General features: G+C 47.6%; 1 protein-coding gene across 4 annotated transcripts; it reads right to left on the bottom strand.

Moving 5' to 3' along the window:
* Positions 1-2,898: 2,898 nt before the first annotated feature.
* Positions 2,899-12,228, bottom strand: CPLANE2 (ciliogenesis and planar polarity effector complex subunit 2). Of its 4 annotated transcripts, XM_079987269.1 has the most exons (7): positions 12,081-12,165; positions 9,951-10,101; positions 8,921-9,046; positions 8,552-8,704; positions 5,884-6,008; positions 5,096-5,232; positions 2,899-3,691 (listed from the first exon to the last, which is right to left on the bottom strand). In XM_079987269.1, exons 3-7 carry the CDS (start codon positions 9,024-9,026, stop codon positions 3,463-3,465), a joined length of 750 nt encoding a protein of 249 aa, XP_079843395.1. In that variant the 5' UTR covers positions 9,027-9,046; positions 9,951-10,101; positions 12,081-12,165; the 3' UTR covers positions 2,899-3,462. The 4 variants fall into 4 exon arrangements, with proteins under 4 accessions (XP_079843395.1, XP_079843394.1, XP_079843396.1 ...); XM_079987268.1 differs by lacking the exons at positions 9,951-10,101; positions 12,081-12,165 and adding an exon at positions 12,188-12,228; XM_079987270.1 differs by lacking the exon at positions 9,951-10,101 and having other exon boundaries at positions 12,081-12,161.
* Between the last annotated feature and the right edge of the window lie 1,927 nt (positions 12,229-14,155).

The following is a 14,155-nucleotide window of genomic DNA, read 5'->3' as shown; positions in this document are numbered from 1 at the left end:
GGAGAAGACCTTCACACAGGGGCCTGAAGGTGTGAAACTGTCATGTGGTGGATGGTAGAATAGTGATGGTAGAATAGTGGGATGAAACGATGGATGGAGAAATTAAGAAATATTCTGAAGTGGTAGAGACAGAACTGAGGAAGAAAGGATTCTGTATACAATTTGGAGTGAATTTCGAGGGGAAAGCTACCAAGCTGCTGGAAACAGTCCTGGAAGAAGAGGAAATAGGAGGATTTTATTTTTCTAAATCAGGTTGGAAAACCATGGCCAGCAAGAATCAGGAATGGAAGATATGGAACTGGGTGGTGTGAATTAATGAATATACAATAAGTGAATAACTATAGATTACTGTTTTAATGTGATTACAGTGAAGAAACTGTGAATAAAGATGAAGGATTCATTGCTTCTCAGCATTTGAGGTAAAGTTGTTATGCTAGTCTGGAGGGAGACTTTTGCTGAAATTTATTGATAATAATGCCATATTTTTCCGTCTATAAGACATCCTCATGTATAAGACGCTCCCTATTTTTGGGGACTCAGATTTAAGAAAATGGGGGGAGATGGCCCAGAGTATAAGACCCCTGATTTTTGACATTATTTTTACGGGGGGAAACCTAGTCTTATACACAGAAAAATACAGTAATTGGAGAACCCCTTTTAGACTTTTTGCGTGGAAGGAAAAATGAATGAACTTGAAAGGTCTGAGTCTGAGAAAATCTCACCAAGCAGATGGAGTGAATACTTTAGGATAGTTCTGTTGGTAGACCATGAGACTCTTAATCTGAGGGTTGTGAGTTTGAGTCAAACCCACATTGCAGGGGGTTGAACTAGAATGACCCTTGTGGTCCCTTCCAACTCTACAATTCAATGTTTTTTCATTCTTTTATTATTTTTATCTTCCCGCTTCTTTTTCTTTTTCTTCTTTCCTTGCTTTGTTCTTGCTTCTGTTAGGTTTTTTGTTTTTCTCTTTGTGTTTTCATTTAGATTAGTTTTTTTATTGTATTGTATTATGAAAAAGCCTCGTTTAAAAAAAGAAGATACTGGGGTAATCACCTATGAGAAGCTGCCTCCGCTTCTCTGGAGAGGTAGGAAAACCTCCCAGGCCCATTAGCCTCCTCTCTAAGCTGCACAGAGCAAAGCAGCGCCTGTGGGGCCAGAGATTAAGTGGACATAGGGCGCAGTCAGGCCCTGGCGGAGAGCCTTTCCTTACACGTCATGATTTCTCTCTTTTTTTTTAATAATATTTATTAAAGTTTCAACAATTACAGAAAGAAAAAATAAACATACCACGTTGAACAAAAACAAAGCAACACACCACAATATAAAGAAAAAGAAGGAAAAAAAACCAGAAAAATAAAACCCATTAAACAAAAACAAAAACGCAAAAAAGAAAATCTCCTCATTACTATTCTTTCATTAGCTTATTTCCTTGACCTCCTCACACCTCCCTTTTTTGTATTCTAGGTCGATTATCTATTTCAGCAAATCCTTTCCCTCTTTTAAAAATTTTGTCCTGTAAATTGTCTTAATATAATTTTACTTTTCCTCCTTTCACCAATTAACAGTCAGTTATTCCCAAATCCTTTATATCATTCCTGCTAAAATCATATAATATTATTCCAACATCCTTCTAACAGATATTAATTTTACAATGTTTCTGTAAATAGTCTTTAAATTTCCTCCAATCTTCCTCCACCGACTCTTCTCCCTGGTCTTGGATTCTGCCAGTCATTTCCACACGTCATGATTTCTCACAGCAGAGAGTTTGGGGAAGGCAGCCAGTTACAATTCCAGCCCCCATTGGCCCATCTTGCAGGATGATTTGTGAAGGCAAATGCTAAAACTCTGCATACTGGGTTAACGTTCATCACAGAATTGCAGAGTTGGAAGAGACCACGAGGGTCATCTAGTCCAACCTGCTGCAATCATCACCCTGAGATTAAGCATATGCTCTACCGAGTTCCCCGATGCCAAGAGAAAGGTGTCAGCAGGAGGGATGAGGGCACAGGTAAAGCCAGCCCTGGGTTGCAGCCACTGAATCAGGCTCCCCTCGTAGGAAGGAGCCTTTAAGGTTCAGATATCAGAAGAAGAAGAGTTTGGATTTGATATCCCGCTTTATCACTACCCTAAGGAGTCTCAAAGCGGCTCACAATCTCCTTTCCCTTCCTCCCCCACAACAAACACTCTGTGAGGTGAGTGGGGCTGAGAGACTTCAGAGAAGTGTGACTGGCCCAAGGTCACCCAGCAGCTGAATGTGGAGGAGCAGGGAATCAAACCCGGTTCACCAGATTATGAGTCCATTGCTCTTAACCACTACACCACGCTGGCAGGTTCAGCAGGGAGGCAGTGGTGGGCAAGGATCTGAAAAGTGCAACCATTTTTCTGCATTCCCGTTTTCTGCCTGGGGGTCCTGCAGTTTCCTGCCCACCCAGAACCTTCCAGTGGGGTTGTGTCAGGAAACCTCTAACCAAAGTTTATCATCAGAAGGGAAAGAAAGGACCAGCTTGCACTGAGCTGAGGGGAACAGCAGCCGCAAAAGCCGTGGAAGGGATCCATGGAAACGTTGTGTGGAGACAGCGCCTGCGTCCCCCTCCTGCCCCCAAGTAAGCCTGGCAGATAGCACGTATGGCAAATCCCAAGACACTTTGGACCATCTGCTGCCTGCCGTTTGGGAAGCGTTCACTGCAAAGCACTTAGGTCTTCCAGCCGAACAGCATCTCCAGACCTGCCGAGTCTCTCATTACACAGAATTTGGCGGGTGAGGGGAGATCCATGGGGAAAGAAGAAGGGGTGCTGCTGTTCTGACCTTGGCAGGAGCCCAAACTGGACTGGGGGGGGCGGTGGTTGGGATGCTGCTACTAAGCCTTTAGCAGAATGAAGCACATGCCACACAAGCTCTCTGCTAAATGAAAGCCTTTTACTAGATTTCTTGGCGTGAAAGCAACACCAAACTACAGAGGAGGGGGCTGTGTACACTTTGCCCACTCTCTGTGGGCACGATCCGACTCCACCACAGGGAGAGGTTGATTTCCTGTTGGGACACCTTCTGCTAGTGGCTAAGGAGAAGGCAGAAGTATTCCTCACTCTTCTTCCTACCAAGTCGAAGCCCAGAGCCGAAATTCAGTGTTAACAGACCCCGGATTAATCTGCGCAAACAATAAGGGTGCTGTGGGCTTTGTGGAAGTGGCGAGGAAAGAGTCTCTTTGAGGAGGCTGTCTTCTCCATCAGCCAGACCAGCTCTTTCCTAAGCATGGCTATAATGTGTTCCTGCCACCATGGTTGCCATGGCAGCGATGGCTTCGGCCTAGCGGTCCTCCAGGCCCAGGCTTGGCAGAAGCCTTTTTACTCACAGGTCTTGAGTGCCACCCAATGGCTCTTCTGCGGAAAGAAAACGTTATGAAAAAAGACGGGCCACCCCAGGATACTTTTACCAGGGATTTTGCTCTTCCAGGGGCCCAGGAGTCATGGAGCAATGAGGCCGGCCACCAGTTGGTCCTGCCGCCAGAGATGCTCTGCCAGCCCGTTCAAGAGGTGGGCCACATCCGAGAGTCCAGCACGGCCGTCCAGGGTCTGTCCGTCGGCCAACCGTGGCGCGTTGACGCTCTTGGCCCGCAAGACCGGCAAGCCCCAAGTATGGCGGAAGGCAGTCACGTCCCGGTCCGTGACGTCGGTGTGGGCGAACTGGTCAAACCTGGAGAGAGCCGGTCAAGGAAGTGGATCGCCAGACACTCAGCCCCCCCCCATCAAGGTCAATGTGGGCCCGGCAAATCTCTCTCCACACAGACCACAACATAGGTGTAGCAGCTCCTCTCTGAAGACCCCGGCCTGAGGGATGAGCTCCCTTTGGGGAGGAACATGCCTTTTTTAACAGTGTGGTTAAACTGGCCGCTTTTATTCTGAAGCAAAAACTGCCCAGTCCAGGACTTGCTCCTACAAAAGTCTGGATCAGGCCCCTGCGGCAGCCTTTTCCTCAACAGAAAAGTGGCCAGCTTTAGCCTGCTTTTAATTCAGTGCATTTATCATCACACAAAGTTTGGCCCTGATCCACACTCTTTCGTTCTACTATTTAATTATTTTGCTTTCAATATTTTATTCTTTCCTAACTTTTCTACAACTATAATCAAAGCAGCTCAAAATCTTGGTGATGGGGACCCCCCCCACACACACACACACCCTAGACGACCCAGAAAATAAAATGAAACAACAATGTGTCTATTTTATTTTCTTGACACCTTCCATTTCCAAAAGACAAAAAATTGTTCAGAGATCCATTTTCTCCATCTGTCACCCTCTTTACTTGCTTTTAAATGGGCTCTTTAGACTGGTATATTTTATTACACAGAGCATCTGGTGACAATGTTTTTCATCTGAAGTTGCTGAGCTGGCTTTTTAACATGATGGTTTTTGTTTTTTTAAAACCTACACCCAGGGATTTTTTTTCTGGGGGCAACTCAGTTCCAGCACCTCTCAGGTGGGTGCCATTGCCATTCTAAGAGAACGAGGGAGGTGTCTATGGTGAGATCCAGCACCTCTTTTTCTAGAAAAATAGCACTGCTACACTACATTTTTACCTGCAAGTCTCCTTTGGTGTGATTTTTATCTTGGAAAGGCAGGATAAAGAAGGTGAAAACAAACAAGCAGTCATGAGTGTGGAGTTTGGAGTTTACAGGGTTATGTGACTTGGTCCGTCTTTGTCTGTGAGAGTGAGAGATGCCTGAAAGTTCTGATGGATTTATTGCTGTGTAAATAAACTCTTTTAGAGATAGCAACGGACTGTCTCTGGACTGATTTTCCCTCTATCTCACACGGACTGCAGGACCGCTGCAACTCTGTTTTCTTGCCCAGGTCAGCCCCAGCAGAGCTACGCAGGGGAGCGCTGACTGGACGGCAGGATTTACCGGTAATCAGCAAAATGAGTACCTCTGAGCATGTGCAGTGCTTTCCTCCTGTGCAAACTTTTCACTTAAAGAAAGAGATCCTAAGGGTAAAATGCCCCTGAGCACGTGCAGAGTTGCCTTCCCCTTCAAGCACCTTGCAACAAGTTGTGAGTTTTAATGACAGAGTGTGCACACACACCAAAGAGCTGGAAGGATACTTGGTGCCAACCACCATTCTGATGGCATTATTGGCCCCATCAGCCACCCGAGAGATTTGGTTTGGCAAGTCGTCAAAGGATGCCCGGTCTGTGAACGAAAAGAGGAGCAGGAGACCGTCCACTTTCTCTGTGCAAGCCTGTTGGGGCATGGGGAGAGGAGAAGCAGAAATCAGCACACCTTTTTCTTCCCTTGTTTCATCATTTGGTATATCCTGCATTTCAGAAGCATTTTCCCACAAGGAAACAAGGACAAATTAAGCAAACATACAGCCAGCAATATGTTAAGCAAAATTTAAAAGCAATTAATGAAATTGTACATTAAAAGAATGATCAGCAAAACTTAAAATCACAATATGATGAGAGGTTTTTTTTATAAAACAATGCAAATGTTAGGAGCCCAATTAAAACCGTTCTGAAATTTTACATATTCTTTTAAAATACAGTCAAAACAAATCTCTCATATCCGTTGACTTCCCATCCATCTTTTCAGAGTCTTCTTTTACTCCCTTATAGAGAAGCTATATTACTTACAATATGTAAAAACTGAAAATTTTATTTAATTTTTTTTTGAATTAAGGAAACAAACAAATACATACCGTTCTGAAAAAGCAGTAAAGAACAGGGCCTGCTGTACAACATATAGAGATGTGGGACCTGCCTGATCTCTCTTGGAAGGGAATTAGCAATGGTGCGCCTGACCTGATCCCAACAGCAGATGTTTCTCTGAATGTCAGGATGCAGCTCAGCTCTGTGAAGAGGCCTGAACCTCCTTCTGCAAGCACACTCACCGGCAAGACATGATCAAACTTCTTAAGGATGGCTTCGCCACAGTCCCAGAAGGAGAACTTGAAGAAGATGGCTTTCCCACTCTCTCTGAGCTTGGCTGGCCAATACACAGTTGTGGTCTGGATCCCTGCAACACAACAGCTTCAGCTAGAACAGAATCATGGGTGTCTCGGCTTTCAACTTAAAAAACAGCAACCCTAGGGACGCGGGTGGCGCTGTGGGTTAAACCACAGAGCCTAGGACTTGCCGACAAACTTCAATGGTGGCCACACGCTTCCACTCGCGCACTGCCACTCTTCTCAGTTGTCGGACGTTAGCAGAGTTCACACGCAGCGTAAAATGGCTTGTCTGTGTCGACGTGGTGTTTTCAATAACTCAGCTCGACACCAGTGCTTCTAATCTAACACTCTTGTATTTAGAAGCATTGTTGTAAATAAAAATATGCCCTTTTCCCTTATGGGGTATCCAAGAGCCCATATAGAGTCCTCACATAGGTTCCCTATTGGTAGGAGAAAATAACAGAGGCCAACCAGAGAATATTGAGAAGCAAAGCAGCTAGTAAGCTTGATCTTTATTGATCTGTTGCAACAGGGTGCTCCCCTCACCCGCAGGAGAGAGGAGGGACCCAGAAAAATGGCATGCAAGGCCTTATAAAGACTTTTGAAATTGCCACCCTGTAGATCAAGACCACCCCCAGAAACATGCATTCATCACAGAAGGGGTGTAACCTAAGACCACCCCTCAGATAAGGCGATCTAAAACAGAACATTTGCATGTTGTTTTCTCCTGTCGCTTTATTTCCTGTCTGGCAGGTTACTTGATTGGATTTCTTGGAGAGCCTGGGCAGTCTTTTGTAACGATAAGGCTCACACCCTTATTCAAACACAGATTAGGACAGGATTTGTGAAGGAAGAGACAATGGGGAGGCTTTTCCATTTTGACCATGCAGAGAAACATTTGCTCAGTTTAGGAATCAAAATGGTTCCAGGTTGGCTTTCCTGTGCTGATCTATGTACGTGTGGTTATGAACGTTGCCATATATCTAAGACCATAAAATTCCTATCACAGCATAAGAAACAGAAAAGAAAACCTATAGAATCTAGCTGCATGTTCGCACCGTTCTGACTCTAACAAAAACGAAACTAGCTTGCTCACATTCTCAGACAGACTGCTCTCCAGAGAGAGCTCAGCCCCCACAGAGCACAGATCAAAGGAAAATGCGTGGGCAATGCACCCAGTGAATCAGAACGCTCCTGGAGTGTTAACTCTTGGCTGTCCAGAACCATGTCCCTCGGCTCATGATCAGGATCCTGAAGCTGCCCAGGAGCAGTGGAGCAGTATAGATTTGGAACAGTGGTTTGCAGAGGGGCATAGTTCTGAAGACAAAAGTTGGGGCGAACCAGGGGGTGAACAGCAAAATGAAGAACAGGAAGAGAGAGAGCTAACGGACTCTGTCTTGCTGGAAGGTATTCAGCATATCAGTCCAAGGTCACGTAGAGTGGATAAGGTGGCTATACAAAAAGCACAGTGGTTGCAAGATCAGGTTGCAAGACAGAAGTGACTAGGGGGGGAAGTGGGTGGAATCCTTAATTGGGAACACCTTTATTCTGAGATACGGGTGGCGCTGTGGTGTAAACTACTGAGCCTCTTGGGCTTGCCAATCGGAAGGTCGGCAGTTTGAATCCCCACGATGGGGTGAGCTCCCGTTGCTTGGTCCCTGCTCCTGCCAACCTAGCAGTTTGAAAGCACTTGCGGGAAGGTAAACAACGTTTCCGTGTGCTACCAGAAGCAGCTTAGTCATGCTGGCCACATGACCTGGAAACTGTCTGTGGCCCTCTGCCAGTAAAGCGAGATGAGCGCCGCAACCCCAGAGTCGTTCGCGACTGAACTTAACTGTTAGGGGTCCTTTACCTTTACCTTTTATTCCGAGAATGGATGCTTTGTTCTTTTGCTGTGATCATTAAAGACTTAAATGGTAAGGGACTCTTTTCACTTCGTCCTGCTTATCTACAGCCAAAGCGGGGGGAGGTCCCCAGAGCCTGACAGCATTTCAGAGAAATGCTATTTTAGGCAAAGTGATACGTTAATTTGGGCCACATCACCAGGCTTCTGGATTTCACAGAACTCTTCATCAGACACTTTTTCCTGTCATGAAATTCAGAAAGTTGCACAGTCCTGCACTCATTGAAGTCACTCCAACAAGACTGCTTTTATCTCCTTTGTCCATTGGGACCCACAAAGCAACTTCTGCCTGTTGAACTTCATGATTACAAATATAACTCTGGCAGCATGAGGCCTATGAAGGTAAAGGGACCCCTGACCATTAGGTCCAGTCGTGGCCGACTCTGGGGTTGCGGTGCTCATCTTGCTTTATTGGCCGAGGGAGCCGGCGTACAGCTTAGTCATGCGGCCAGCATGACTAAGCCGCTTCTGGCAAACCAGAGCAGCGCACGGAAGCACCGTTTACCTTCCCGCCAGAGTGGTACCTATTTATCTACTTGCACTGCGTGCTTTTGAACTGCTAGGTTGGCAGGAGCAGGGACCAAGCAACGGGAGCTCACCCCGTCGTGGGGTTTAAGATGGAGGCAATGATCTCAGTTTTGCAAAAGGAGAAATATTTCCTTGGAGAGGGAGAAAACCGCGACTGCCTCCTTCCCTTGCCAGCATCACCTGTTGTCTCGTGGTGGACCAACGGCACCTCCAGACCAGCCAGCTTGGCCACCAGTGCAGTCTTGCCCACGCCGCTCTTCCCCGACACGAAGACTTTGTAGCTTGCAATATCAGCACCCACTTGTGGGGGCAGCACTGGCCTTTCAGTCAACCCTACAAAGGAACAGCAAGCCCTGTGAGTTGGCCGCTGCAGCCTCAAGCAACCCAAAGTGAAAGCACACATTCCCAGCTCACAAAATGTGGAAACGTGTCAGAGTTATGGCAGTAAACCGACAGTGCCTCTGAGCACGTGCAGCGCGCCTTCTCCTTGCCAGAGAAGTCTGCACTCCTGTTTGCATGCCAAAAGGCTCTTGTCACTCCCCTACTCACCAAACAGCCTGCGCTTGTTCTGGCGCAAGAGAGTGGCAAAGTATTCCTTGCCCTCTGGAGTCTTGTGCCAATCTGTGACGACGACAGATCCTGGGGGGACAATCATACTCACTTTCCTTGATATTTCTGTAAAGCAAGACAGAGCAAGTGGTGACTACGAGGATATAGGGGAGAGACTGTACACGGCACGAAGCCCCAGGATATGGCAGGCAGAAAAGCAGTGTGTGTGCAGTGTGATCCCAGAACATGTTTTGGGGGAAAATTCGGAAGAAGGGTGTTAAAAGCTCAGGCTTAGTGGTTTCCACCCTAACCACCCGCCCACCGCTACATTCTCCAGTAACATAGAGGCTGGTGTACTCTGCACATGCTCAGAAACACCCCTTCTCCATTATTCCTTCCTGGAGGAAGCCTCAGAAAGGAATCCCCTGCAGCCAGGAAGAACTGGACTGGCCCTATCATTAGGCAGAGAGCGAGGCATCTGCCAAGAGTCTCCTAAGCTGCTGCTGCCACCTTGTCCTATTGCCTGAGATTCAACAACCAGCTGAGCCAGATCCTGTACAGGGAATGGGGTGGGAATCCTGCCTCTCAAGTGCTTCAGGCAGAAGAATACCTTGAGCTGGCCCTGGCTGAGGAGGCACCCCCTGCACAGAGAGGAAGTAGGGACGCATAAGGACAGCCTGCAGCTGGATTAGGCCAGTGGCCCACCTGGCCCAGCACTCAGATAGACACAGGTGTCACAACACTTTGCCCGCTCCTGTGATTCTAGGAGGCATGAGGCGTCTGACAGAGGAGAGAGAGACAGAGACCCATTGGTAGCTTTGCCCTCCATGAAAAAGGGAGCAGGGCGAGAGGCATGGGTGTAGCAAGGGGGTTGCTGCTGCCCACCCCCCTAGCAATCAAGAAATAAATAAAAATACTTAACTAAAAGTAGAAATAATCAGAATATTTAAAACTGAAATGCTCACAAAGAGCAGTTGAAGGAGCTGAACGCAGCAGACCTAGTAAAAGAGGAAAAAATCTTTTACCGTACCAACAAAAAGGCTCTGCTCATTTCTCTTGCTCAGCCATGCAGCAACAGTAGAACGGTCCTTCAGTACTTGTGGAGAGTAAAGACCCGGTCAAGAATGATGGGGGAGTGTCTCAATGGGCTACGCTTGCTGAATGTGCACAGAAAAACTGCACTGGAAGAAAAAGGAGGAATTTGAGAAGGAAGTGCAGTACTGAAAAGGTTTCCAGCCAATCCAAGAAAACTTTATCTTAAGATGCAAACAGGCGTGTTCTTTGTCAATTTTGCAAAATATACTCGTTAACCGCATGGAAGGTACTCCCTGGTGTTATTGTTCTATTTAACTTCCTAGTTTTCAAATGACTGAAGATTTGGATGGATTTTTCTGAGCACTTGGGATCAAAAGAAAGTAATTTAGAACGGCCTTGGTCCTGTATACCTGAAGGAGCATCTCCACCCGCATCATTCAGCCCGGACACTGAGGTCCAGCACCGAGGGCCTTCTGGCGGTTCCCTCATTGCGAGAAGTGAGGTTACAGGGAACCAGACAGAGGGCCTTCTCGGTAGTGGTGCCTGCCCTGTGGAACACCCTCCCTTCAGATGTGAAGGAAATAAGTAGCTATCTTATCTTTAAAAGACATCTGAAGGCAGCCCTGTTTAGGGAAGTTTTTAATATTTAATGCTGTATTGTTTTTAACACTTGATTGGAAGCCAGCCAGATGGGTGGGGTATAAATAAAATATTATTATTATTATTATTATTATTATTATTATTATTATGTTGTTGTTGTTGTTGTTGTTGTTGTTGTTGTTGTTGTTGTTGTTGAGACGTTTCATTCAGAATCTGTGAGATAGAGGATGATGGCAGGTGGGCTTCCTGCCCCATCTCACCCCACCCCTCAACACCAATCCTGGCTAGGCAGAAAGGTGCCCTCTTACATCATGATTACATGATGTAAGCTCAACATCAAAAAAACCGAAGATCATGGCCACTGGTCCAATCACCTCCTGGCAAATAGAAGGGGAAGATATGGAGGCAGTGAGAGATTTTACTTTCTTGGGCTCCATGATCACTGACAGCAGCCATGAAATTAAAAGACGCCTGCTTCTTGGGAGAAAAGCAATGACAAACCTAGACAGCATCTTAAAAAGCAGAGACATCACCTTGCCAACAAAGGTCCGTACAGTTAAAGCTCTGGTTTTCCTAGTAGTGATGTATGGAAGTGAGAGCTGGACCATAAAGAAGGCTGATCGCCAAATAATTGATGCTTTTGAAATATGGTGCTGGAGGAGACCCTTGAGAGTCCCATGGACTGCAAGAAAATCAAACCTCTCCATTCTGAAGAAAATCAGCCCTGAGTGCTCACTGGAAGGACAGATCCTGAAGCTGAGGCTCCAATACTTTGGCCACCTCATGAGAAGAGAAGACTCCCTGGAAAAGACCCTGATGTTGGGAAAGATGGAGGGCACAAGGAGAAGGGGACGACAGAGGACGAGATGGTTGGAGACTGTTCTCGAAGCTACAAACATGAGTTTGACCAAACTGCGGGAGGCAGCGGAAGACAGGAGTGCCTGGCGTGCTCTGGTCCATGGGGTTATGAAGCGTCGGACACGACTAAACAACAACAACAACAACAAAAGTTTTCAAACGACTGAAGATTTGGACGGATTTCTCTGAGCACTTGGGATCAAAAGAAAGTAATTTAGAACTACTGTGGTTGAGAAGTTTCATTCCGAATCTAAGAGACAGAGGATGATGGCAGGTGGGCTTCCTACCCCATCTCACCCCACCCCCCAACATCAATCTTGACTACGCAGAAAGGAGCCCTCTCGCAGTGTTTCCCAACCTTGTGCCTCCAGCTGTTTTTGAACTACAACTCCCATCATCCCTGGCTAGCAAGACCAGTGGCAAGGGATGATGGGAATTGTAGTCCAAAAACAGCTGGAGGCACAAGGTTGGGAAACACTAAGGGGAGGCGGCCGTTCCCAGCCCCGCAGCACAAACCTCCCAGGACTCAAACCCCGCATGCAAAAAAGGACCCGATCCCTGGACCCTGGCTTGGCCCCCTTAGCCCTGCCAGGCCCGGGGCAAAGGGTACCCAGCTGCCCCGACCTCCGCAGGGACCCCCGGCGTGTGCATGTGTTTTCCAACCCACCGATCCTCCCCACCCTCGCGAGGTCGCCTGCTCAGCCCACGAAAGGCAACCTCGTCCCTTCGCGAGCTGCCCCTTTAAGAAGGTGCGCCGCTTCCACCTCGCCCTACCTGGGCAGACATTTCCGCCCCGCTTGCGTCTGGCGTCACCACGTAAACGAAAGGTTCCGCCCCGGCCCCGGCCCCGGCCCCCAGCCGTTCACCAAAGAGCTACGAAAGGGGAAGAGAGGCGCATCCTTTCGAGACACGGCTTTGAATGCCCATCTCATTCAAGGGCGAGAAGGTGGTCCGGCCGTAGCGCCGCAGGAATCACTGCAAGATTTGCACGGATTTGCGGCTGGGCAAGAAATGAGTCGCTGCTCTTGCGCGCCGAGGGCTTGCTTGTGTAGATAGCGGGTTATTTTTGTTTTTCAGTGGTTAAGCATTTAAGCCGCCCAGAGTGGCTATTATTATTATTATTATTATTATTATTATTATTATTATTATTATAGGTGCCAGCCATGGGCGTAGCCAGGATTTTATGTGTGTGTTGGGGACATAGCTGTCAACGTTTCCCTTTTTTTTAAGGGAAATTCCCTTATTCCGAATAGGATTCCTCGCAAGAAAAGGGAAAAGGTGACAGCTATGGGGGGGGGGGCGCCAAAGTTGTTGAGCATCTTTTCAAGGAAATCTTTGGGAAATCGCGGATAAAAATACCCCGTAAATAGGACATTGCGGAGGGCAATTAACGAAATCTTGGGTCTCCTCCAAAAGGATGCCAACGTTTTGCGCTCGTTTTGCGCCACGAACACCTTTATATTGGTACTGGCCACCTTTTGCCAATGTCCCTAAACCTCCCCCCCCCCAACCCCACGACTCTCGGAGCTGCCCCAACATCGGAAGGGGGCTTCTGCAGAGCACCACACACACACACACACACACACACACACACACACACACACACACACCCCGGAGCAACAAAGAGGACTTGATTTTTTTATTTTTATTTTTAATTTAATTGCAAAAAATCCATCAGGGAGTAGGGGGTGGTGGTAACATGGAACAAAAGGAAAATGAAGTCTACATAGATCCCTTTTCACTTTCCTTTTCTTAAATATCACGCACGATCCACTTCCATTCTTACACCGGGGTGGGGGGTGAGTCTACAAGGACGAGTGGGGGAGTGGGGTGCGTCTTGGGCGCACCTGAGTCATTTTCTAGCAACGGGAGGGGCAAGAACGCATCTTGCCATCTTACACGCAGCTCATGATGTGGATTTTGCTGGTCGTGGCGGTGGGGAACGTGGAAGCTGGGCGGGGCCTTTTTGCCATTCATAAGTCAGGAAATGAGGATGGAGGGAGCTGGAAAGATCACAGGATGTCTGCCACGGGTGGGACCCCCCACAAACGCAGCACCCACAGGACCGGTTCCCCCAGGGTGCATTTCAAGCCCTGATAAGGGGTGGGGATCACTATTGCAGCCCCCACGCGGCACTGCCTCCCTCTTGTAGGGCAGAAGTGAGCGGTGGGGGGTTACTGACACTCCAGCCAGTAGCGCCAGGGAGCCACCGGCAATGGCTGCGTCTCTGCCTCCATCAGGCGAATACAAAATAAAAGCAGCTCCCCCCAAAAAAACCACACTCAAGGACTAAAGGCATTTGAAGGGAGGCGGTTGTGAAATACGGAAGAGCCTAGTAGGTGAAGATGTTGCCCAAAACATAATGCTGGATTTCTTGGCGCGGGGGTGGGGAGGGAGAGGAAGAGAACAGCTCTAAATTTTGTGTGGGGGGGGGGCGCGGTTGTGGCAACTTAGCAATCATTAAGAAAGCTTATCATTTTTGCAATGCAAAGGAAAATTTTGCCACGTGCTTTCGAGGTGGAGGGGAGGGCGAGGGGAATCATGCGTCCATTAAGTCAAAAGCATGTTTTAAGAGTTGTGTAGTTCAGGAAGGTGGGATTTCAATCAGCTGGTATCATATGGGGTGGGGGGTGGAAGTGGTAGATCCTGGACTCCCCACCCCATTCCTGTCTTCCTCAGCAAGCAGAGCCAGGAAAAGGGAGCTTTGAAATGTATGGAGCTTTCTTTTCATCCTTTCTGGTC

This window comes from Podarcis cretensis, assembly GCF_951804945.1.
Source record: "Podarcis cretensis genome assembly, chromosome: 8".
Classification (NCBI taxonomy): domain Eukaryota; kingdom Metazoa; phylum Chordata; class Lepidosauria; order Squamata; family Lacertidae; genus Podarcis; species Podarcis cretensis.
The sequence above is the reverse complement of the archived record's forward strand: the minus strand, read 5'-3'. Positions and strand labels throughout refer to the sequence as shown.

Coding starts and splice junctions, on each gene's coding strand:
- CPLANE2 (XM_079987267.1), bottom strand. CDS start 9,588: ATGCGTCCCTACTTCCTCTCTGTGCAGGGGGTGCCTCCTCAGCCAGGG. Junction 6,009..8,551: donor GGTCCACCACGAGACAACAG/GTGATGCTGGCA, acceptor GTTGTGTTGCAG/GGATCCAGACCACAACTGTG. Junction 5,233..5,883: donor AGTTTGATCATGTCTTGCCG/GTGAGTGTGCTT, acceptor ATGCCCCAACAG/GCTTGCACAGAGAAAGTGGA.